The sequence below is a fragment of the Camelus ferus genome, chromosome 35 (assembly GCF_009834535.1).
Source record: "Camelus ferus isolate YT-003-E chromosome 35, BCGSAC_Cfer_1.0, whole genome shotgun sequence".
In the NCBI taxonomy this organism is placed as follows: domain Eukaryota; kingdom Metazoa; phylum Chordata; class Mammalia; order Artiodactyla; family Camelidae; genus Camelus; species Camelus ferus.
In genome coordinates this window covers 2,865,336-2,890,549 of record NC_045730.1, presented here as the reverse complement: position 1 = coordinate 2,890,549, position 25,214 = coordinate 2,865,336, and the positions used below count along the sequence as shown (strand labels likewise).

Below are 25,214 nucleotides of genomic sequence, written 5' to 3'. Positions count from 1 at the left end.
GTAATCATTATATTCATGTATCAATTGCCTGTTTTCCTCTAGTTCTTTGACAATTTTTTTCCTTTAATCACTTCAGCATGTGTAAGAAAGTTGTTTTGAAACTCTTTGTCTACTAATTCCAATGCCTGTTCTTACTTAGGGAAACTTTTCTGCTAATTTATTTTTGTCTTTTAATGGACCATGTTTCCCTTTTTTAATGCTTTGCTTATGTGTTTATAGTTGGGCACTCAGAGCAGCAGCCGACTACCCACACTTTGCAGATTTGTTCCACGTCATGACGGTTCTATAATTAGCCTGGTAAGCTGCTCGTCCTGGGATCAGCCCAACATGAAAGCTGAAGGGCTCCTGAGTTCCCTTCTGAGCCTGCACGTTGCCTGGCCTGGGTGAGGCTTTTTGATTCCCCTGAATACATGGCTGCTTTTTGAATCCCTTAATATCCCGCAAATCCACACCCCAGTTCTGCTCAGAGTTTTACACGCTCTAGGCTGTGTCTCCTCCTTTAACCCCTTGTCCCTGGCTGCTGTGTATGTATGGTCTCCCTGCAGCTGGAATGAGATATTCCAGCCGCCCTTCAGTTTTAGCTTAGAGTTGGGCAGAACAAACACCGGTCTTCAGGCAGACCCAGATAGGTTTGGAACATTGCAATTAGGATTTTCTGTGATCTTGCTGGTTTGAGGAGGGACAGGGAGCTGGGCCGATGCCCTTACACATCGAGACTGCCCTGCATGAGTCAAGGGGAGTGCTAAGGGCGAGTACAGACACAGTGAAACCTTCTACCACTTTGATCCTGAATTTTTCCCAATTGGGTGTTCACTTTGTTGCTGTAGATTTTTGTTTGATTGTTTTCCAGAGCTCATGTAAAGTTTTATAGCTAGCTTCTGAGGTTTTCCCCTTACATTTCTATTGGAGAATTCATTATTTTCTAGTCCACCATTTTGCTGACATGGCTCTATATGTTAAATTTTAATTGGTTCACAACATTCCCTTGTATTAGTGTGTCATGATTTTCCTAACTCCTCCTAAATGTGTTACAATTTAACTGGTTTACAGCTTTTTCTTTAATGAATAATGTTGAGCAAGATAATAAAGTATATAAAATATTTATCATTTATGTCATGATAGCTTTAAAAGTTATATAACTAGATAAAATGTGTATCCAATCTAACAGTCTGGTTACACAGTGCACAGGATATCCAAAAACTAGTAATAATTAACCTTCCACAGGCAGTTTCCCAGGATGTCCTATTTGATATTATTATCAGGATTTCACCTGTGCCAGGACTGTAACGCAAAATAATTTTCCTGGTGGGAAATGGAAAAAGGCAAATTTATTTTTAGTTGAAGTTTTAATTCTTTATTAAGTGTTAACATTTTGAAAAATGCCCATTAATCCGTCCTTTAAATTGTGTGATTGTGTGTGTGTGTATGTGTGTGTGTGTATGTGTATGGACTGTAAAATAGTTGTTTCAGTTGATATTTGACCAGGATTGGGCTTCATAATTAGGAAAACAAAAAATACTGGTATGTGAAAGTTTCTAGTCTAATACCTGGTCAATAGCTGTTCAGCAACTCTTGTGCAATAATTAACAGTGATGTAAATGGCTCCAGAATTTTAAAATTATTTACTAAACTGATGAGATAAAATTTTGCAAAAAGTTAATGATGAATTTATCATTATATAGTACTTAAGATTATTCTGATAATAAACCAATAAGTTAATTTACTTCAAATATTTCTCACTCCATGGTTACTGCTTTAACCTGCTCCTCCAACAATATATTTGCTAACAATTGGACGGTGCAGTTGGGGTGGTACCTTCCTGTTATTTATAAGCTGTGAGCGCAGAAGGAATCACAGTCTGCTCAGTCAGAGGAGCCACAGGCAATGGATCCCAAACATCAGCGTCGGGAACTTACTGACGGCCGCTTCATTCCTGTGCTGGGATTTGGCACCTTTGCACCTGAGGAGGTAACAATAGTGATCTTAGGGTTGAGGATTTAAAACAGATGTAGCATGAGTGGAAACAACCTGGACTGTAAATTCACCGAGTTCCTGGGTGAGTCTGGGAGGCCCCCTTGCTTCGCCTAACCAGCCTAGAACCATTCCTTGTGACGGGGGAGAAAGTACTCAGTCTTCACTCTGCATCCTCTTCTGAAACTGTGGTCACCTCCAGATCATTCTGGGTCTCTCCACAGTTTCTATTTCTTTCCCAGCTTGATGGAAGTGATGAAACTCAGTTGCCATGAACACTGACTGCCAGTTGCTTTGCTTTGAGTGTGATTGCAATGAAGCAGTTTCTCAGTATGTATCAGCAATTCAAGAAATCTTTCCCCCTTCCAGAAAGACATGACCCAGAGAAATGTCTGAGATAAAAGGTCTTGAAGATGAGATGAATGAAAACTAATGAGAGGGAATTGCTTTTCTGCTGTGGGGTAGCCTGCTGGGTGCCAGGCCAGAAATTGTCCACCCGTGGTTTGCTTTGCACGTCTGTTTCTGCTGGAACTTGTCCTAATGGAAAATGTAGTATCAATGGAGGGAATCAGCTACAATCATACAGGCCAAGCTTCAATTCTTGGGTTTTGCAATGTATTTTATTAAAATATAGCCTTCAGTCCTTGGACAAAAGGTGGGCAAAGTGTACAAGTCTCCAGGCTAGAAGTCGGAAAGCTGCTGTCCCTGTTGTCTCTAGAGTATTTAGTTGTAGGACAAGGTACTTTTCCTTAAACTTTGAGTCTCACTTTTCTTGTCTATGAAACAGAAGGAAATCTTCAGAGACATTTTGGAGACTGAAGACAGGACTTGTTTACTCTGTAGTGCAGAGTGGGTTGAGGGGAGGGAAGGACCCAGGATATCCCTGAAGCTCACTGGTATTTACTTCTTGGTCAGTCTCTGAATGGCTGTACCCTGAAGGAAAGAGCATGACTGGAACCGGCAGAGAGCAGTTATTCCAAATATCTACTTCCTTGAAAAACAAAGGACTCTGAAATACATAAAAAGAAAAGGAATATTACTCAGCCTTTACAATGAAGTTAATGCTGCCATTTGGAACCACACACATGAACCAGTAAAACATTAAGCTAAGTGAAATTAGCTAGATTCTGAAGGGAAAATACTGCATGATGACGTTATGGGTGGAATCTAAAAAAACTGAGCTCATAGAAGCAGAGAGGATAGGAGTGGTGACCAGAAGCTGGGGACAGAGGTTGGAAAAACTGAAAGATACTGGTCAAAAGGACAAACCTTCAGATATAAGATCAATAAGTTCTGGAGACCTAAAGGGCAGCGTGGCGACTCCAGCTCATGATGATGGATTATATTCTTAAATTTTTTTTAAATTTTCAATTTAATTTAAATTTTTTATTGAAGTATAGTCAGTTTACAATGTTGTGCAAATTTCTGGTGTACAGCATAACACTTCAGTCATAGATATACATATATTCATTTTCATACTCTTTTTCATTATAGGTTTCTACAAGATTGAATACACTTCCCTGTGCTCTACAGTATAAACTTGCTGTTTATCTATTTTATATATAGTAGTTGTATCTGCAAATATTAAGCTCCCAATTTATCCTTTCCCAACTCTTCCCGCCCTGGTAACCATAGCTTTGTTTTCTATGTCTGTGAGTATGGTTTTTTGTTTTCCTTTTTGTTTTTGGTAAATAAGTTCATTTGTCTTTTTTTAGATTCCATATATAAGTGATATCATTATGTTCTTGAAAGTTGCTAAGAGAGTGGATCTTAAGTGTTTTCACCACACACCCCAAAAGCTAGCTGTGTGAGGTGATGGTTATGTTGACTAGCTTGAGTGTGGTATCATTTCCCAATGGATGCATTTTGAAAACATTGGTTTGTACACCCTGAGTAGACATCCTTTTAATTTGGTGCACGCTGTGTGGCTACTGGTAGAGGACTCTTCGAAGCTTTCACCTTGTTTCTTGATGCTTTGTACTCTGCACCTTATCCCTCTTGGGGATAATAATTTTGCTTGGGAACATCTCTCAGTATAATTCATATACATGACTACAAATTCAGGCTGAGTGTTTTGGGTTCTTCCAGCAAATCACTGAGCATGAGGGTGGTCTTGGGGACCTCTGATTCCAGTGATCAAACAGTGATTGCCTAGTGTTGGAAGGGTTCCTGGATGTCTACCTTTGATTACTTACCAGAAGAGAACAGGCAGACTCTTATGGGCTCATCACCACACTTGCAGCACGAACCTAAGGCATGAAGAAAAGTTGAGCCTTGGGGAGGTCACAGCTTGCGCCTCAGCAATCTCTTAATTGTGTGGATATTGAAGTACAACCTTTGTTGCTTATGTAGGTTCCTAAGAGCGAAGCTCTAGAGGCCACCAAATTCGCTATAGGTGCTGGGTTCCGCCATATTGACTGTGCGTATGTCTACCAAAACGAAGAGCAGGTTGGACAGGCCATCCGAAGCAAGATTGCAGACGGCACTGTGAAGAGAGAAGACATATTCTACACCTCAAAGGTGCTGTGTGTGTGGTGTGTGTGCCCATGTGTGAACCGTGATCGTGCACAAGTAACAATTACGTGATAAGATCAGTAGCTGTTTGCTGAGTTGTGCACATTGGTAGAACTTTTATTACCCCAATATTTACATGTTAAACCAAGTATTCAAAAAAAAAAAAAAAAAGAGAGAGAGAAGGGAGTGATGACTGCTTTCTCATCACTGCTGTGTTTAAATTTTAGCTTTAAAGGTATAGTCACTTCACTTCTCTGAACCTAGACTGGAGCAGTGTGGTTTAGCATGGGCTAATAAATCAGAGAACTGTGATTAGATTATACCTTTCCTTATCATCTGGGTGACTTTCTAAAATTTCTTCACATTCTGAATCTCAGTTTTCAGCACCATCAATAAGAGAGAGGGATAGAGGAGGGAGTTTGTTTATTACTCAAGATCTAGTCAATATGTCTTAAACTGTGTTCTGCACATACTAATATGTTCAAAGCACTGTTACATAAACAAACAGATAATAACTATTCCTGAGAGGATAGGTTGTTTGATGGAATTTGCCCAAGCTTGTGAACTGCTTTTAAACTCTCTCAAACATAATTCAGATGATGGGCACGATAATTATTTGCTAACACTTTTTATCTCTGGGGTCTTTTCCTGCCATTGTTAGTACATGTAATGATGCTAACTTCAAGCAAATAATAAAGTTTCCATTGGTAAGTTCAGCCACAAAAGAACCTCAAAAAGAAAAGGAGTTTTTTTTAAATCACCTTCTAAACAGTAGAAATGTCTAGTTATTAGATAAAAGAAGAAAAACAAAATCCCCCGAAGTATTGACTTGACCCAGCTTTCTTTCTTTAACTTCTGCAGCTTTGGGCCACTTTCCTCCGACCAGAGTTGGTGCGACCAGCCTTGGAAAAGTCACTGAAAAATCTTCAACTGGACTATGTGGACCTCTATATTATTCACTTTCCTGTGGCTATGAAGGTTGGCAGTTTGTGTGATGACAAGTGTTTTATTTCTTATGTCAGAATGTCTAGTAACTTGCATAAGTGGTTGAATGGAGATTTTTCAGATAGATGTCAGGATGATTCACTGGAGTCAAATCCCCAAAGTAACAATTTTTATTACATTTTTACTGAGTTTTTTGAATCCTTACTATTCTTTCCATGCCCCCAAGAGAACAGAGTCCAACAATCTCACACACCTTTGCCTTAAAATCTCGAGGAAATAGAAACAGGCATGTTCAGCACCGGGTCCTGATTAGGACCCCTGGGTCTCCTGTGGATTTCATAAACACAGATTCGGTGCAGCAGTGCTGAGCCCTGAAGCTGCCTTCCAGCTGACTGTGATGAGTTTGTCTCCTCTTTTGCCCTTTCCAGTTGAGCAGTTTTGGTGGTGTTCTCTCTGGGTGGGTCTTAGCCATCAGTCTTTGTAGGGACTTGAGAGACCTTGCCTACAACGTTGGCTGTCTCACAATGGAGTTTTGTAGACCACGCTTAGTGATTAACAACCGTGCTATGTAGAACTCTTGATTTTAGGTCATGGAAATCTACGCAAGGTCTCCTACACAAAATAGCTTAATGAATTATGTAAATGGGATGTCCAGCCATGGATAGAGTTAAGGGCTGGCAGTAGTCTTCAGAAATGTCCCCTTTTCTCTATCCTTTAACATGGCATTACTCTTGCCTGTCTTAATTTTTATCTCCGTATTTTCCATCGGTGGCAAATATGGCCTTGGTTGAGGTCAATGCTCGTAGTCATTAACATTTGAGAGCATGTCTGGATGCTCCACATTCCTTATGAACCTGAGGACGGCCTGGATTGATCCTGCTTGGTTCATGTGAGTGCCCTCACACTCTCAGTGTTCAGAGGGAAAAGGAACTCTGGTTGTCTTGGCTAGGTCAATACTGCAATTTTTATGCCAGAAATAAGATAACTTACTTTCATTCTCAGCTAATTAGGGGCATTTTGCAAGAGGAAAGAATACAGGGCAGACAAAGTTCACATACATCAGTGACAGTCCCCATTAGCAGGCAGGAGAATTGAATTAATTCCATCTTATAGTACGTGCAAGAGATAGAGGAAGCCTGTCTCATAAAGATGTTCCTTATGGCTGCACATGCAAACCACTCTGCAAATAGCACTACCTCAAATGTTGCAACACCTGCCTCGTGGAGGTTTAGTGTCCTGGTGATAGGTATGCCTGCCAGCATGGTTACTCTTGGAGAAATTATTTTCCTCTATTAATTAATTAATCAATCAACTGTTAATTATTATGTGTCTATTTATTAATTATTAATTATCTCTAAAATGATTGCTTCTTTTTCAGCCAGGAGAGGAGGCTTATCCCAAAGATGAAAATGGAAAAATGATGTTTGACACAGTGGATCTCTGTAGGACATGGGAGGTGAGTCTGTGGAGGAGAGAGCACAGGAGAGGAAGGCAGGAGAGGGGGCATCTTCACTTCTTCCTCCTGTGAGAGTGGTGTGTGGACCATCAGATTCAGCAATTCATGACCTTTAAAAGGGCTGCCGTGCTACACTGGTGTGGGGGAAGTCATTGCCACAGTGTTTATAGAGGAACAGAGGAGAAGAATCTGGGACACTGAGGGTAGACATCTTCCTTCCACATACGGTCTTGGCTTTTCTAAGGAGAAGACTGTGATTCTTATTCTTGTGTCACGACCTTTGCCCTTCCTTGATTTATTGCTTTTTTCTTCTTGATAATCAGTCCAAATTCTGACGATGACCATTTTAACAGATCTTACCTGCATTTACTCCTGATGTACAGCCAGTGACAAATGACTCATCACCACCCTTCCTCCCCAGGCCATGGAGAAGTGTAAGGACGCGGGACTGGCCAAGTCCATCGGTGTGTCCAACTTTAACCACAAGCAGCTGGAGAAGATCCTGAACAAGCCAGGGCTCAAGTACAAGCCTGTCTGCAACCAGGTGAGCCCTCTCGCTCTCCTCTCCTTCTGATCCTCACAACCTTCTTCCTGCACCTCAGCCAGGTGTCTACTCAGCTCCCCTCCTATTCTTTCTCCCTTTGTGGGGCAGAAGGTTCTAGAGAGCAGAGCCTCTGTCTGGAAGGCTGTTAATGGAACCCATAATGGTATGTCTGTTTGAGAAAGTCTTGGTGTAAATGGTGGTGAGACCTTAATGGTAAATTGTGTGTAGGAAATTATGGAAGAGAAAGCAGATGAGGGAGGGTTAGAATAGGTACCTGGAAGTCAGGGGGAAGGTGGCTTTTCGCTGAGCTGTAGAGGATGACCAGAAGTTAGATGAAGAGAGTGATTGTGTACAGGAAGGAAGGCCATGAAAGCAAGCAATGGGAAGTCAGTAAAGAAAGATGGAAATCAGCTGAGACAGGAGTTACAATTTTGTGTGGGGCTTGTGTGCCTGAATCCTTATTCCTGGTGTCTCTGCTTTGAGGGGTCTCCAGCAGGAAGCACAGTCCAGGGAGATTTACTGGAAGCTACGCAAGTCATCAAGGTTAGAGGGATGAAGTGAATGGCTTATGGTGATGCTAACAGTAGATGAAATAGTCACTCAGGAATAGTCATTGGAAGGTTGACCAAACCTTGCAAATTAGTCAATTTTTTTCTATTTCTCTCATCGATTTCTACCATAAAAGTAACTGTTTAAACACATTTTTCTCTGTTTGGTTCTGTGCTCTTACTTTTTAAAAATTTTTTGTATTTTCACATTATTGTGGAGAGAAAACTTAATGGGAGAGCTGAAGACAATGTTAAGTGCACAACACTACGCAGCGCAGCGCAGTGCAGTGCTGTTGACTGCAGGGGCAGTGCGTTCCAGCAGGTCTCTAGAGTTTGCTCATCTGGTGTAATTGAGAGTGGAAGCCCACGATTAGCAACTCCCGGTCTCTCCCTCCTCCAGCCCCTGGAAACCGTCACTCTGCTCTGTAATTTTATGAGTTTGACTAATTTAGAAATATCATGTAACTGTTGTCATGTACTATTTGACTTTCTGTGAGTGTCCTTTTGGATATAACATAATGTCTTCAGGTACAACCTGAAGTCCAGGAGTAGGAGATTTCTATGGAAAATGTAGCTGGTAAAATTATAGAATTATATATATATATATATGTGTATATATATATATATGTATATACATATATAAAAAATAAATATTTTATATATATAATCAATATTATATATATAATCAACATTTTATATATAAAATCAATATTTTCAATTATAATAGTCAATATGTACATATGAATATACACACATAATAATAATATACACGCATATATGTAATATATTGTTGAGCAGGATCTGATGGTCATTCGTATGTCACTTTGAGTCATGTTTCTCATGCTTTTTTAAGGTAGAATGGTCAGTCAATCTTACTTCGAAATCCAGACAAGTTTTTTAATTTTAATTTTTTTTATTGAAGTGTAGGCAGTTACAATGTGTCAACTACTGGGGTCCCAGCATAACATCTCAGTTATACATATACATACATGTATTTGTTTTCATATTCTTTTTCATTAAAGGTTATTACAGGATATTGAATATAGATAATGTGCCATACACAAGAAATCTGTTCTTTCATCTATTTTTATATATAGTGGCTAACATTTGCAAATCTCAGACTCCCAAATTTATCCCTTCCTACCTGCTTTCCCTGATAACCATAAGATTGTTTACTATGTCTGGGAGTCTGTTTCTGTTTTGTAGATGAGTTCATTAGTGTCCTCCTTTTTCTTCCTTCCTTCCTTCCTTCTTTCCTTCCTTCCTTCCTTTCTTTTTCTCTTTCTTTCTTTCTTCTTTTTTTTTCAGCTTCCACATATGAGAGATATCATATAGTATTTTTCTTTTCTTTCTGGCTTACTTTACTTAGAGTGACAATTTCCACATCCATCCATGTTGTTGCATATGGCATAATTTTATTCATTTTTTATTACTGCATAGTATTCCATTCTATAAATGTATCACAACTTCTTTAGCCAGTCATCTGTCAATGGACATTTAGGTTGCTTCCACATCTTGGCTGTTGTATATAGTGCTGTTATGAACATTGGGGTGGAGACAGGTTTTTGACAAATAGAATAGATTTATCAGATTATTATTTTGAGATGTTAATTAACTTGTCTCTCTATTCCCAGTTGGCGTAAATTAGTAGTTAGATCTGAACATTTACTACATTAAGATTAAACATTTTGGCAAGAAGTATTTTTTGCATAGTGTGTCCCTCAAAGCGCCAACCAGTGGGAAGCACCTATGACCATTTGTCCTGCTGTGAGTGATGGTACCTGTGTCCCCGTGGTAGAGTTAGTGGTGACCAGACCTTTCCTTTGGAAATGTGTATTTTCCCGATTGAAGTTACCTAGTCATCTGCTGGAGTGTAATTGCCATCAGGGGAAGTGAGATTTCCCATAAATTTTTACTTAATGTTTGAGGATCCATCAATGACTTTCACTGGCATTATTTGTTTCACTGAGATGTGTAAAAACTAATTTTCAATTTTAAACACTCTTTTTTAATGTTCCTACTTGGCGATTTATTGCAAAAATATAATTCCCTCATTGAGTCAGATTAGGATACAGTTATTCCTACAAGCAGGGTAAAAACTTAACTCTTTCCCATTGACTGTCAGTGTCTGAGGATGGATTTGTTGTCATAATCACCTTCAGTGGAGGCATATATATCTGCTCTCTCTCCCTCTCTCATCGATAGGGACTCTTGGACGTTGACCGACTCTGTGTGTTACAATTGCTTTTGCTCATAATTCCCTTTGACGCTCAAATCAAACCAAATGTCACCAACAGACTCCCCCTCAGACTGATTCTTTTAGTCCTTCAGACAGTTTTTTCATGAGTCTTGGAGCAAATTCTTGCTTTCTGCACAATTTGATGTCCAGGATTCAAACAGTTCTTTTCTTGTCCCAGATCTGGAAAGAGGCATGTCTCCTGCTGGTGTAAGATGGTGGTTAGTAATCCAGGTCTGGCCCCTAGATTGCTTGTTCTCAGGAATGTCATTACTTGTAACTTTTTCAAGGGTGAGATTTAAATGTATTTTTGAAAAGTCATTACTTGATGTTGACATTTCCAGTTCCAATTTTATGTTACACAGCTTTATTTTTAAAGCATTTAAAAATATTTACCTTTCTCTGTCATGTTAACATTACCATTTCATAATGTGACCCTTGTCCGTGTTGGCATTCTGCAGGTGGAATGTCACCCTTATCTCAACCAGAGCAAACTGCTGGATTTCTGCAAGTCCAAGGACATTGTTCTGGTTGCCTACAGTGCTCTGGGATCCCAAAGAGACCCCAAATGGTAATGAACCCTAATGAAAAAAGCAAAGTGTTTCCATAAAATTCAAATTTTTTGAGTTAAATGAAAAATTTATTCCTCTTTCCAAGGATTGGAGTTCTAGTGAGAACTACAAAGCAAATAATTCTAACCAACAAAAATGTGCATTTCTTACCAAAAGGTAGGAATTCTAGTTCTTTGGTTCCAGAAGATGCTCAAATGCCATTTTGGTGCGTTGTGAACCAATAGCCCCAAAAAAGATTGAAAAACAATTTGCACTAGTAGTTGGGTCCTGGGGACAGTGGTACAGCTCACACAGCTGTATGCTGTAAAATTCCATTTTTGATGCAATATTTTTAATCATACCATACTCAGTGCTCTGAAGATAGCTCTCAACTGGCTTGGAGGACAGGAGGAAGGAAGGGAAGGAATTCTTCTCTTTTGTCATCTACCACCCAGCCAATATTTTCACGTTACGTGATTTGTTGTAGACTAATCAGTAACAAGTGTCTGCATTAACTATGTATATCCCCCAATTGAGACCAAAGACATAAGCTTAAGTTATGATTTACTTATTTATTAGCTAAGAACACACTTCTAATAAGAGACTCTCCCAGCCTCCCTTACGTTATGTCTAAAACTGGTATAAAATTATGTAACTCCCAGGTTTATTGTGGTAGAAAAAAATTACAATTTGAACTATTTTTGTAAACATCTATAGAAGTATTGCACACTATAAGTAAAGACTGATAAATGAACAATTCTTATTTGGAGGCTACTCAATTTTATGAATACCTGAGAAAAGGTAAAAAAAAAATTTCCCGTCTTTTCCTCACATTTCTCCTTTCATGTCCTTGCCCTTACTTTGGGGCTAAGATCAGAGAAGAAAACAGCCATACAGAAGTAAAAGAGAAAAAAGTCTGTGGGTTTGGAAGCACTGGTCTCAACTCACCAATGCATCCAAATGATCTGAGAGATTTGTGACACAGGTGGCTAGGTGCCACCCCTGAGTTTCTGATTACCTGTGTCTTGGGTTCAGCCATGGAACTCCCATTTCTGCCAAGATCCCAGGTGACATGGATGCTGATGGTCAGGGACACTTTTTGAGAAGCACTGGTCTAGGTGGACCTACTTGGTGTGTTTGGGAAGCCCCCTAGCAAACTCAATGCTCAGTCTCAGCTCCTCAGCATTTCTGAATTTCCTTCCAGGGTGGACCAAAGCCTCCCCGTTCTCTTGGACGACCCGCTTCTTGGTGCCATTGCCAAGAAGCACAAGCGCAGCCCAGCTCTGATTGCCCTTCGCTACCAGCTGCAGCGCGGGGTGGTGGTTCTGGCCAAGAGTTACAAGGAGAAGGAGACTAAAGAGAACATGCAGGTGATGCGTGGGGTGAGGGGCAGGGCTCCTAACTCATACCCTCCACGGCGGTCACTCTGTGCAGGTTTTCCGACGTCTTTGGGCCAAGATGAGTTACCTTTGTTCCCTGTGCTGGATGCCCTACGGGTGATCCTAACGGTTTTCTCCACCTGCACTTGCAGCAGGAGCGGCAGCGCGGCGAAGTGGAATTGAGATTGGACAGAAAGGAGAGATGATGTCAGTTCCGGCATTACATTTGCGGTTTATTCTGTCACCCTATTCAAGTGATATCTCACGTCTTCTTTCTCCAGTCAGGAAATTGGATTGTGTGACTTTCTGAGAGCATTTTGGCTGCTCTAACAAAATACCAGAGCTCGGGAGTCTTAGAAACTACTGAAATTTAATTCTCACAGATCTAAAGGCTGGGTTCTGAGAGCAGGGCGCCTGCGCGGCCGGGCGCGGGCCCTCTCCCAGGTCGCGCTCTTGCCGACGCGTCTGGCACGGGAGAGGGGGCCGCACAGCTGGCTCAGGCCTCCTTTATGGCAGGTGGCACGGCTTTCGCCTCGCCCGTGACGGCCCCGCCATCCTGCCCGCGTCCCCACTCAGAGGCCCCATGTTCTCGTATCATCGCCGTGGGGGCGAGGTTTCCGGCATGTCAGTTTGGGGCTCAGGGAAGCTACAGCCGTGATCTTCAACCTGCAGTTCATGGCGGCTTACTCTGCATTTCCTTGATTGCTACCGTAGTGCTATTTACATACTTTTAACCTCCTTGAGTTTTTGCCATTGCTCAAACTTTGTCCATTTTTGCCAGGTTTCTGCATCTTTTGGTTTTTGTGTAGGAGACCTTTTTTATACCATCAGCCACAGCTGTACAGCAAACTCTCCCCAATTATGGAGTCTGTTACAAAGGTCATTTATGTAGCTCATGACCCTGTGGTTTCACAATAAGCCTGCGCTGAGCTAAGCTGTTCTGCTCTTGGCTGTGGCTCTCATGTGTTTGCAGTTAAATGCAGAGCAGCCGGACAGTTCTGCTTCAGGAGGTGGATTTGGCTCCTGTCAGAGGAGCCTACACTCTGCTCCATATAGATTTTCGTATACAGTTGTCTAGACTGTGGCCCCCCAACCTGGCCTTCATCTCAGCACAGTGGTGTGACCCCAAGGCGGTGAGTGGGAAAAAATCCTCTTCATGTCAAGGATCAGAACTGACTGACCATTGCTTGTGGCAAATTTTATTGTGTAATGCAAGTCACAGGTCAGGTCAGGTCAGTTCGAGGGGCAAGGAAATATTACCCTGAAAGAATTTGTTTGTCTTTCCATTCAAATTTGGGTCTGTATTACACCTGGAATTGACTTTGTAATATGACATGAAAATGTGTGTGTGTGTGTGTGTGTGTGTATTCATATATATATAATTAAATGAAAATCCAAATGTCCATATTTCCCCACAGATTAACATTGTCAACTCTGTCATATATCAGATGTTCATAAATATATATCTGGCCTCTGTCTCATATTAAATGATTTGCTTTTGTGCACCATCTTATAATAGTGGGAAATACTTGTTGCTTTACTAAATGGTAACTTTTTTCTTCTTTAAGGATGTCTTGGTCGCTCTTGACCAGCTGTTTGTTTATGTAAGATTGAGCATCACTTTATCATCTTCCACAAAAGAATACATGTTTAAATTCATGTTGCATTGAAACACTAGGTCACTATCAAGGAAACTGATTTCTTTACAAAATTCAGATTTCCCTTCCATGATTATGATATGAATTTCTAATTAGTTACATGTCTTTAATATTTTAAGTACACTTCATATCATTCTCCAAGAAGACATTTACATAATCCTATTTTGTAGATTTATTTACAGATAATGAGTTAGTTTGTTATCAGGTTGTTGGAGAGACTTTTATACAAGGGGACTCCTCCTTCCAATACTCACTGCGTCTCACCGCTGGGGTGTGGGAAGGAAAACCCAGTGGTCAAGTGCAGGTGTTTTGTCCAGATTGTCCAACTGTCCCATCGTTGGGAAAAAGGTTTTTTTTTTTTTTTTCCGTTACAAGAGTTCACTTAGAAAGATATGGGCTTGCTGAACTGTAAATCTCTGAAGAGGAGCAGAGAAGGAGAGAGGGCAGGAAAAGAGGGGTGGAGAACTCAGCAGAAGGGGTCCCAGGCCAGTTCACATGGAAGCTGAGGCCGGGCATGGCTTCCCTGTGCCCTCCTCTTGCCTCCATCCAGGTGCAAGTCCTCCAGGTCCCGGGGGAGGCCAGCTCCCTCGGGTGGAGTTTAATGTGATTCTTCCCTTCTTTCCAGGTTTTTGACTTTGAGTTGCCACCAGAAGACATGAAAGCAATTGACGGCCTCAACAGAAATATACGATATTGCGATTTTCAATTGTAAGTGACTTGTATATATTTCACACACGCTGTTTGTGTAGCATGCATGTCAACAGAGGACGTAAGCTTCCATAACCAGGAAGGCAGTCCTGATTTCCAGTCTAGGAGTAAACCAGGAGCTTCCTGTAGACTGAGACCAGAGGTTTCCCCTGGAATTCAATGTCTCACCCAAGAGACACATGAATGGGGTCTAGGAAAGTGCATAAGCAGACTGACCAAAGTTGACACCATGGTGAATTCACTATTTTTATGCCCCTAATCTCTGAGCCTGGTGTGTTTCTTCACTGGGAAGATGCACCATTAGACGAGGAAGGCACAGTGTGTACAGCGCCCTATTCTTTCAGGGACTTCTGACAATGTTTCATTTTTCATTCTTTTTAAAATCGTTGGAAAATGATTATATTAATAGTGACAGTGTAATAGTGAGTCAAGCTAGGATTACATTTGTTTTATCCTAACAGAATTGTAAAGTGTAACTAATATTTTTTGTGAAGTAACAGTCCATTGAAGGCCACTGTGTGGTGCTGTGAGGTCACATTACAGCCCCGCTGCCACCCCCTCCCCTAAATGTCTGGTGGCTTTCTCCTTAATGGGCTTTCCCTTTTTTCAAGACACCATTCATTTCTTCCAAATACATCTCACTGGCATTTTCCCCGCATCCAGCTCCATTTTCTCTTCCTTGTGATCTCACCAAACTGAATTACAAATGGATGGTGAACTTCACTGACCCTCCAGGCAGCGTCTGCTGTGTCTTCTGCCGCACACACCCAGATGAGGTCATCTGCATTCCTCTGTTTCTTGATTCAAGACTTACTTCAGTGTTGTCTTGTCCATCAGGAGACCTTCCCCTGGGGAACCGCTATGTCCTTGACTTTGACTTATTCACGCACATGGAATTCCATGTTGAATTCCTGCAGGAGGATGTCAGGATTGAAGAGAAGGAAGACTCGTCAGACTGAGAGAAGTGTGCAAGGGAGTTTAGAGAGAAGAGAAATACATATTATGATAAAACGAAGATTTGGTTTCAAATAAAAGGTCTCAACACTCTCCTCCCTGTTTGTAGAGGTGTAACATGATTCTGAGAAAAGAGTTTAAATGGGTTAAAAAGTGGAGAGTGAGTTTTCTGTACTCAAAGGCTTTCACGTGTGACTCTGTTCTCCCTCGTCAGGCTCTGAATGACTAGACTTCCTGATTTTTGTGATCCTGTGTCAACAGCACAGCTCTTGTCACGTGGAATTAGCCAGAAGACACTTGTTACTGAGCTGATTTGGAAAGAAGCAATTTAGAAAGAAAAATGAGAACATGGGGATAAAGGGAAACCGCAGTAACACTAATTCCTGAATAACCAGTGCTCTCATAAACCAGACATTCAGAAAAGCACTTCACATTTCGTAGGTGCGATCATTCAGGTGGACGTGCTCCCTCCTGAATAGACCAGAGTCCCTTAGCGGAGGCCCCGGTATTGTTGGCGGTGCTCAGTATTTATTTGTTGAATGAATATGTGATAAAGAGCAGCAAAGTCCTGAACTGAGATCCTTCTCAACACCCAGGGTCAGGGATTTCCCTTGGGGCCGAACCGACCCCCACGTTTAGCCATAGACCTTGCACCTCCTATAAACTCTAATCTCAGTGAAATACTTGTCACTGTGGAGTTAACATTACACCTGAACGTGGGAGGTGGGCATTTAGGTGCCATTTGCACTTGGACCAGGTGCCTGCATGTATGCACTTTGGGATAGAAGGAGGGACGTGGTTGTAAATTTAGTGTTTTTAACCCACCCTGACTGCATGCAGAGTAACCTCCTGTTTGACAGCAGGACAGAGTTGATGAGTGACTGTCCCTCCTTCTCTTTCAGTGCTGCTGGTCACCCTGAGTACCCGTTTTCCGAAGAATACTGACTCTGAGTCTCCACCGTGCCTCCTGCCGTGGGCTGTGGAGAGGATTTCTGCGCTCGGTGGAGGGGATGAAAAGAAGTGCCTGAACTTTCAGAAAGCTTGCCTTTCTTTTTTAAAAAAATTTGTGCAATAATAAACTTCACAGTAATGGTACTTGTTTTCCTTGATAATTAAAATAATACATACTAATTTGAGAAAATTTGGAAATTGAAAGGGAAGAAAATAAAGATCACTTGTGTTTATGCATTAAAAAAATTTTGATACATTTTCCTTCATGGTTTTCCTATGCAAATGTGCGTTTTGTTTACAAATCAAAACAATCTTCTACATTCAGGTCATATATTTGTTTTTCACCTTAGTGTAAATATATTTGTTGACTATGAAATACTGTTAAAAATATCACTGTTCTACTTGGCTTGTTGTATACAGTGCATCTTATTATTTGTCTATTTCTTAATCATCTGCCAGGGCTTCAGCATTTTGATTTGTTCTTTTTTTAATTAACGTATAGTCAGTTTATCCATTTCTGTTGTACAGCATAATGTTTCAATTTCTACTAAAGGATGGTGTGAGCTGGCCTTGAGATGAGTTAAGGCTGTGGGACCCAAGGCCATGATTACAGCATGCTTGTAGTATGAAGTAAACAGTGATTGTACACATGCACTTACTGCTGTTTCTGTAAGTCTCAGAAACAAAGAAAAGGGCACTGTGCATGTGTAAGCAGAAAACAGGTAAAAAGCAGGACAGGTGTATCATAGGTGTGCACCACCCTGTGGCATTAAAATTAAGTGTTAACTTCATGGTGTCCCCTGATGGTTTGTCCGGTGGATGGCAACTCCTCTTGCATTTTTCCGTTCACGCTGCTCACCTTCTAAGACCCCACATCAGTTCCCCTTGGCTCTCACTTGGCGCTGTGAGCAGGATGAAGTGAGTGCCCCCTGTGATCCGCCTGCCCCTGTTAGAAAATAATGTCCCACTCGCCCACCGAGAGGCAGCCGGGAGGGTGGCCTGGATGTTCTTATCAGCATGGTGGCACACTAGCTGAGGCAGGAGAGAAGTGCAGACACAGTGGAGCAGTTGCAGTGCACAGAAGAGGCGCTGGAGCAGAGACGCAGCACAGGCAGAAAGGTGTCTGCGTGGTCCTAGCTCCGCCGTCTCTGAGAGCAGCTGTGCCTGCGCAGCCCTGGTCCCACCGCCCCTGAGAGCGCTAAGGCCGACCCCTCCCCCTGTTCTGCTGCATCTACGGCTGTGCTGAGGCAGCGGATGGAACTGGAGGAGACCATGGCTCAGGGAGGGAATTCCTGCAGGCCCACGCTGAGTGGCACTTGAGTAAATGGGCCACGTTTTTGGACTTAGCACAAGTTGTCTGAAAACTGGGCATGCACCAGCTGATGTCTTCTCTGCATTCCCGTAGTCCAGATGACAAGGGCCTTAACAGCCCAGATGAAGGATTTCCTGTTGGCTAGTGGCCCAACGGGAACGTTTGGGACTACGGTGGCGCTACTAGCGCCGTATGTAGACCGCCCCATACATGAAGTGACTGAGGCTCTGGCTCATCTGGGGGATGTAGAGGTGCACCAAAAGGGGGTACATGCTGCCAAGACTCAAGGTGAGTCCAAGACCCCCTCTTCCAGGGCAGTGACTCAGAAAGTGAAGTTCACACAGAGGAGAAATAAGGGAAATGCTCCAATTTTGCGAGGGCCCCAAAGCTAGATCACCAGCAAAAATGGTGTGATTTACTGGCAGCTGGCTTGGACCATGTAAAATTAATGGCCAGCCTTTGGAGGTGCTGATGGCCTTAGGAAAAAAATTATAGCCCGAGCAACAATATACTCCATTTAGAACCTCCCATCAGGCCGAGAGGTGGCCTTTGCTGATTTCCTCCTGGACTAGGAGGAAGGCCAAGGCGTTCGGGAAGTGGGGCACCCCGACAACCGGAGGTAGAGTCCACTCGGCTTTCTAACGTCTTGGATGTGTGGTGAAAGGAAACGGGGAATCAACATTGACCCCAGACATTGTTGGTTGAGGAACAGGAAAAATGAGATGCCTTTTTCTTAGATGGAGATGGTGTGTGTGGGTGTGTTTAGGGGGCAAACATTTGTGGGAAGATTATGAGTTCAGTTTTAGACGCATATGTTTGAGATGCCTATTAGGTACCCAAGTGAGGATGCCGTGTGTACAGCTGGGCAGAGAAGGCTGGGGTCACAGAAGAGGTGTAGACCACATACAGATGTTCGGGATTTGTTGGAAGATATTTGCCACTTAAATCCACAAAAATAGATGAGAAATCAGAAGAGCAAGAGACCCTCAGAGAAGCCCTGTGCTCCCCAGACCTTCCCAGCGCCGGCCTTACCTCTGACCCTCATGTTAAGAAGGTAACACTGTTCTGTGCAGGTTAAGCCAACTTTGGGATAGGTTTTCTTGACCTGGTTGTTTTCAAAGTCAGCTCTGGCACTGAAGGAGCCGTCAAAGCTCAAAACGCTCCTTTCCACCTCCCTCGCCCTTTACGCCCGGCCAGGGGTTTCGGAGCCTGAGAAAACTGCTGAGTCACCTCTGGGACCATGACTCCAGTGGGTTCTGGGGCTTTGATGGTAGGATGCAGTGATGGTAAAGTAAGAAACGCTGCAAAAAAGCATCGGCATTCTTCTTCCCTCGTTTCGAGGCCACATTTGGGATACACTTTACTCTTCAAACAGAGCCCAGTCCATGGCACCACAGTGAGCGAGGTGAATTATACTTAGAATGGCAGAGTTATAAATTGCATGCAACACCATCGTTAAAACCCATCAGTGTCTCAGTTCCTTCCCCAGCCTCCTCCCAGGGCAACAACAGGGCCTCCTGTCCTCTCTACCCCTCCCTCCCATCCCCAGCCCTCCCCCCACACAATCCACTTCTCCCCCATTTCCCAAAGCTGTGCCCTTCTGACTGTTGGTCACCACTTCCCCACCCATTAGCCCCCGCCCAGCCCACGTGAACTCTAGTTTTGTTCACACAGAGCACAATGTCACCCCCTCTCAGCACAGATAAGTCATTAACCAATGCGGCCACTTCCTAGAGACGAATACTACTGGCCACTACTTTTATTTTTTAGAAACGGCATATCAATATATGGTTTGAGGAGCAAATATTTGTTGTTTTCTGTAGAAGCAAAAGCCTCAGTGGACCAGCCTGCTTCTTTTGTGAAGCTCAGGAGCCTGGAGGATTCTACTGGGCATTGCATTACCAGGAGACCATGCAGCCTGGGCCTCTGGGATCCACACTCTGTCCAACACATCAGAGCCTGCCCTGGGGTCCCTGAAGGAGCAGCACACCCGGGGCTCACCCCCTTCAGCCCTGCCTCTTGGCATCTGCATCCCCTGAAGGCAGAAGTCACTACATTTCGTGCCCTTTTCCTGCAGGCAGAACAAAAGATGCTTCAGATGTGATGAGCAGCGACTTGATTGAGAGCGACTTCCCTAGTTTGTGACCAAATAATAAGATAAATGACGCTTATTTTCAGCACATTTGAGCAGTGGTTCTTCACATCAGTTTCTGTTGTGAATGCCACTCTTGTGTCATGTGTCAGCTTTCAGATATTTTCTGAGAGAAGATCTCTGTGTCTGGAAGCTATGAAGAGTCTTCTGATTGAGGATTTTTCCCCCAGCTCAAATAAAAGGTGTCATCCATCCCTACACTCATCTAGGCATTAGGTTAAGCCTTTTTGACTTGTTTCTTTTGTATATCAGCATTTAGACTTTCAAACCTCCAAGCAGAAATCATTTCCTGTCCCACTGGCATGGGCACACAGAGCAGCAGGACATGGCTGGACCACGGGGCTTGAGACCATGGCCACCTCTGTGGGAGCAGGTCCTGATGGTCAGAGAGACCTCCCAAGGTCCTAGTTCTGTATTTTGAATACAGTCAGCTCTCAGCTGTCATTTTCCAAAGAAGATGAAATTTGAAAGAGTCCAAATAAAATCAATTCCAGGGAAAACAATGAGCTGTGTTTGTTCTTATTCCTCTGCATCTGTGGATGGAAGTTTATGTGCTGTGTCGAGGAGAGGACTTTTTATCACCATCAGATCAAGAACAATACAATTGTTCTCATTTTAGAGAGACTGGATGAGCACCCAGCAGATGTTGGAATGCATTTTAGCCAAACAAGAGCTTTTTGAATTCTTTTTTTGAGAATCTGAGCATTTTCTTATGTATTATTAACTCCTTCTATAATGAAGATCCTTATTGACATGACATTGCATTCCTGTTGTGACCTGATACTTTCCCTTATTCTGTGACTGTTGTTGTCTGTGCCTTCAAGTTCCCTCACACTCTGAGATCCTGAAAGTGCAGAAATGCACAGAGGAAGAGGAGCAGGTGGTGCCTCTGAAGCAGAGACGGAGAGAGCAGAAGCAGAAACCGGGGCAGTGCCCAGGGTAACTTGGTCCACTTCATGTGGGATTTAGGATCCTCCTGCCCGCAGAGTTCCATCAGTTCTGGATGCTGGGTATAGAGAACTCAAGCCAAATAAAAAGCAGAAGAGAAACCCAGCGCACTACTGAAGGGTGTTGAGAGAAAATACCAAAGAGCTTGGTGTGAGGTCAGTGTGGATACACTGGCGTTCGTTCAGGGTGCAAACGCAGAAAGTGCTAGAAAACACTCTGAGTGCCTTAGGGAAGAGAAACGGTGGTAGTGACGGCAATCTCAGAGTGAGGGCATATAAAAATGTCAATTTTGCGTCAATAGGAAGGGATAGTGAAGAATGTAACAATGGAGCTAGTATGCAAGAAGGCCTATGGGTCACCAAGCACTGTCCGTGGCAGTTGAGCCAAGATGATTTGAGGTAAAGCAAAGGTTTGGGGTATGTGCCAGGAAGTTCTATTTTATTCAGCTTTACCAGAAATACTATTTGTAAAGGTTTTTTTAAATTCCCATTCTGAGTATTGAGTATCCACTCTCTCATCAGTTTCTTTTAGCGCAAAAATGCTTTGAACTTTGATGAACACTAATTTCTCTATTTTTTCTTTTGCTGCTTGTGTTTTGGTGACATTTCCAAGAAATCGGGGTCAAATCCAACATCGTGATTTCTCCATAGGTTTTTTCCTCTAGGGGTTTCATTGTGTGTCTTGTATGTTTAGGATTTTGATGGATTTTGAGGTTTTTTCTCTGTGTGTGTGTGTGTGTGTGTGTGTGTTGTGTGTGTGTTTGTGGTATGTGTGTGTGCTGTGTGTGGTGACAGTGTTTGTGTGTATGTGTGGTGTAAGTTTGACATCTAAATTCTTTCTTTTGAGCGTCAACATCTAATTTTGTCCTCATTGTTTGTTGAAAAGACTGCCCTTTTCCTATGGAAAGATCCAGGCAACCTTGTCAAATGTCATGTGATTATACATGTGCATGTTTATTCCTAATTCCTCTACTTCATTGCTCTTCAGATCTGTCTTTATGCCATTATTTACTCTATTTTGTTTCTATTAATTTTGCAGCAAGTTACAAAATCTAGAATTGTGAAAACCCAAACTTGTTCTTTAAAATAATTTTCTTCCCCCAAGATTTGTTTCTTCCTTTTCACGATTGTTTTGACTACTCAAGATTCCTTGAGATTCCACAAGAATTTCAGGTGTGTTTTCTACTTCTGTACAAACTGATGTTGGAATGTACATAACATTCCATTGAAAGTATGGATTATTTCGGCTGGTATTGCCAACCTAAGTCTTTCATTCATGAATACGAGTGTCTTGCCATGTATTTTTGTGTTCTTTACTCTTCAATTTTTTTTTATTTATAATTATACATGGCCTTTGCTTTGGGTTGTTTCTAAGTGCATTATTCTTTTTCATGCCATTTCAAATGAATTGCTTTTTGAATTTTCTTCTCAGGTTGTTCATTGTTAGTGTATGGAAATGTCACTGCTTTTTCTGTGTTGATATATGCTACACATTTGCTGAAATTTTTTATTAGTTCTAACATTTTTTTGTTTTATCTTATAGTTTTCTATATACAAGATCATGGTATCTCAGAATACAGATAATTATACGTCTGTGGATGCATATATATTTTTTCTTGTTGTATTACTGTAGCTGGAACTACCAATAGTATGTTGACCGGAAGGTAAAAATAGATAAATTTTCTTATTATTGATATTATGCAGGAATATTTTCAGTCTTTTCAACACTAAGTATGATATTAGTTGTGGTTTCTCACACATGGGCTTCATTACGCTGAGAAATATTCTTTCTCTTTCTAATTTGGTGAGAGCTGTTCTTCACGAATAGATACCAAGTTGTGCCAAGTGCTTTTTCCGCACCAGCTGTGGTTTCATGTGCTTTGCTCCCTTCTCCCTGATAATGTGGGGTGCTGCCTTTCCTAAAACTAACATGTGAACAGTTCTTCCATTCCAGGGAAGAATCTCAGTTGGTCATGGTGTATAATTCTTAGTATGTCGCTAAATTCAGCTTTGTAGAATTTTGTTGAGCTTTTTTGCAACAATAATTATATGCAATATTTGCAGTTCATTTTTGTGCAGTGTCTGTGTCTGGTTTTGTACCCACGGTAATGCTGGCCTCATAGAATGATTTAGAAAGTGTTTCTTCCAGTTCAGGTTTTTGCAAGAGGCTTTAGAGTAATTGTTGTTACTTCTGCTTTGAGTGATGTGTGGCCTTCCCGAGTGAAGCCATCTGGCCATTGGCCTGTCTTTATTGATAGGTTTTTGATCACTGATCCAATCCCCATACTAGAGCCAGGTCTACTCAGGCTTTCTGCTCCTTCATGATTCAGTCTTCATAGGTTGTGTGTTTGTAGGAATTTTCCATTTGCTCTACATTATTCAGGGTGTTGGCTTACAGTTATTCACAGTACTTTTATATTTCCTTATTGATCTTTTGTCTGGTTGTTTTATCAATTATCAACAGTGGGGTGTTGATGTTTCCATCTAGTATTGTAGTTGTGCCTATTTCTCCCTTCAGTTCTGTTCATGATGATTTTATATATATTGGAGCTCTGATGTTTGGCCCATATATATTTATAATTGCTCTTTTTAATCAGTATATGATATCCTCCTTGTCTTTTGCTGCAATTTTCATTTCAAAGCCTTTTTATTTTTTTTTCAGTTCTGTTATTGTTATAGTCACACCAGTTCTTTTGGTTGCCGTATACATGGAGTACATTTTACCATCTTTTCCTTTCAACATATTTGTGTCCTTAGATCCAAAGTGAGTCTCTTGCAGAGAACAGAAATTTGATGTAGTTGTTAAAATATGTATTCTGCCAATAGATAGCTTTTGAATGTGGAGTTTAATTTATTTACATTTAATGAAATTACTGATAGGAAAAGGCTTTGCCATTTAAATCTTTTTTCCAATACGAAATAAATCCCTTAAGTACTACCTTCCTTTATGTTTATATGATTTTGGTAGTGACATGTTTTTATTCCCTTCTCATTTTCCTCTGTGTTTTACTGTTATTTTCCTTGTGATCACCATGTGGATTACACGTAACACTGTGAAGCTATATCAATATTTTTGAGTTGATAACAATTTAACCGCCATGCCTTAGAAACTCTGCTACTGTAAAGTTCAGTCCCCATTTTCCCAGTTTATGTTATTGATGTCATTTATTTCACATTCATACTTTGTGTACACATTGGCATAGATCCATGATTATTTTATGCATTTATCTTTTAAATCTTGTTGATGAGGAAAACTAGAGGTACCAAACAAACGTGCAGAAATGAGTAATTTTATATTTGCTCCTATACTGACCCACACCAGAGGTCTTTATATCTTCTTATGGCTCTGAGTTGCTATCTAGCATCTGTTCCTTTGAACTCTTTACATTTTTCATGAGGCAGTTCCAATGACAATAAACTTCCTCATCTATTGTTTATCTACGATTGTCTGAATTATGCCCTCACATTGGAAGGACCTGTTTGCAGGATGTAGAATTCTTGATTGACAGGGTATTTTATTTTCTTTTGTCATTTCAAATGCACACTCCTACTGCCCTATGTCCTCTGATGCTTCTAATGAGGAGTGCACTGATAACGTGTCCAGGGTCCCTTCTGCCTGATGAGTCATGTTTCCTTTGCTGCTTCCAAGGTGGTGACTTGTCTTGTTTGATCAGTTTGAATACAATGTATGTAAATATGGATATCTTTGTGTTGATTCTACCTGTAGTTCTTTGAGTTTCTCACATTTGTTAATTCATGCCTTCATCCAATTTGGGGAGTCTGTTATTATTTCTGTTAATAATCTTCTGTCCCATTGTCTCTCTCTCATGGGACTCTGATGTGTGTATGAGTTCAAATGGTGGTCCTACAAGTCCTTTTGTGCCTGTTCACATACTTTCATTTTTCCTTCTTGTGCCTTAAGCTGCATATTTTCTATACCTTATTTGATAGTAATCATTATATTCATGTATCAATTGCCTGTTTTCCTCTAGTTCTTTGACAATTTTTTTCCTTTAATCACTTCAGCGTGTGTAAGAAAGTTGTTTTGAAACTCTTTGTCTACTAATTCCAATGCCTGTTCTTATTTAGGGAAACTTTTCTGCTAATTTATTTTTGTCTTTTAATGGACCATGTTTCCCTTTTTTAATGCTTTGCTTATGTGTTTATAGTTGGGCACTCAGAGCAGCAGCCGACTACCCACACTTTGCAGATTTGTTCCACGTCATGATGGTTCTATAATTAGCCTGGTAAGCTGCTCGTCCTGGGATCAGCCCAACATGAAAGCTGAAGGGCTCCTGAGTTCCCTTCTGAGCCTGCACGTTGCCTGGCCTGGGTGTGGCTTTTTGATTCCCCTGAATACATGGCTGCTTTTTGAATCCCTTAATATC

The 25,214-nt window shown here is 41.5% G+C and overlaps 1 protein-coding gene across 4 annotated transcripts in view; it reads left to right on the top strand.

The window, feature by feature from the left end:
- LOC116661570 (dihydrodiol dehydrogenase 3-like) overlaps positions 1-16,671 on the top strand; it is a 34,686-nt gene extending 18,015 nt beyond the window's left edge. For 2 of the 4 annotated variants that reach the window (XM_032473974.1, XM_032473976.1), the window contains exons 3-11: positions 1,867-1,968; positions 4,324-4,491; positions 5,347-5,463; positions 6,809-6,886; positions 7,308-7,430; positions 10,676-10,785; positions 11,970-12,135; positions 14,428-14,510; positions 16,367-16,671. In XM_032473974.1, the coding sequence (XP_032329865.1) occupies positions 1,885-1,968; positions 4,324-4,491; positions 5,347-5,463; positions 6,809-6,886; positions 7,308-7,430; positions 10,676-10,785; positions 11,970-12,135; positions 14,428-14,510; positions 16,367-16,409 (972 nt within the window). In that variant the 5' untranslated portion in view covers positions 1,867-1,884 and the 3' untranslated portion in view covers positions 16,410-16,671. The remainder of the gene's footprint in view (positions 1-1,866; positions 1,969-4,323; positions 4,492-5,346; positions 5,464-6,808; positions 6,887-7,307; positions 7,431-10,675; positions 10,786-11,969; positions 12,136-14,427; positions 14,511-16,366) is intronic. The other 2 variants (XM_032473977.1, XM_032473973.1) reach the window with 1 other exon arrangement.
- Positions 16,672-25,214: the final 8,543 nt, after the last annotated feature.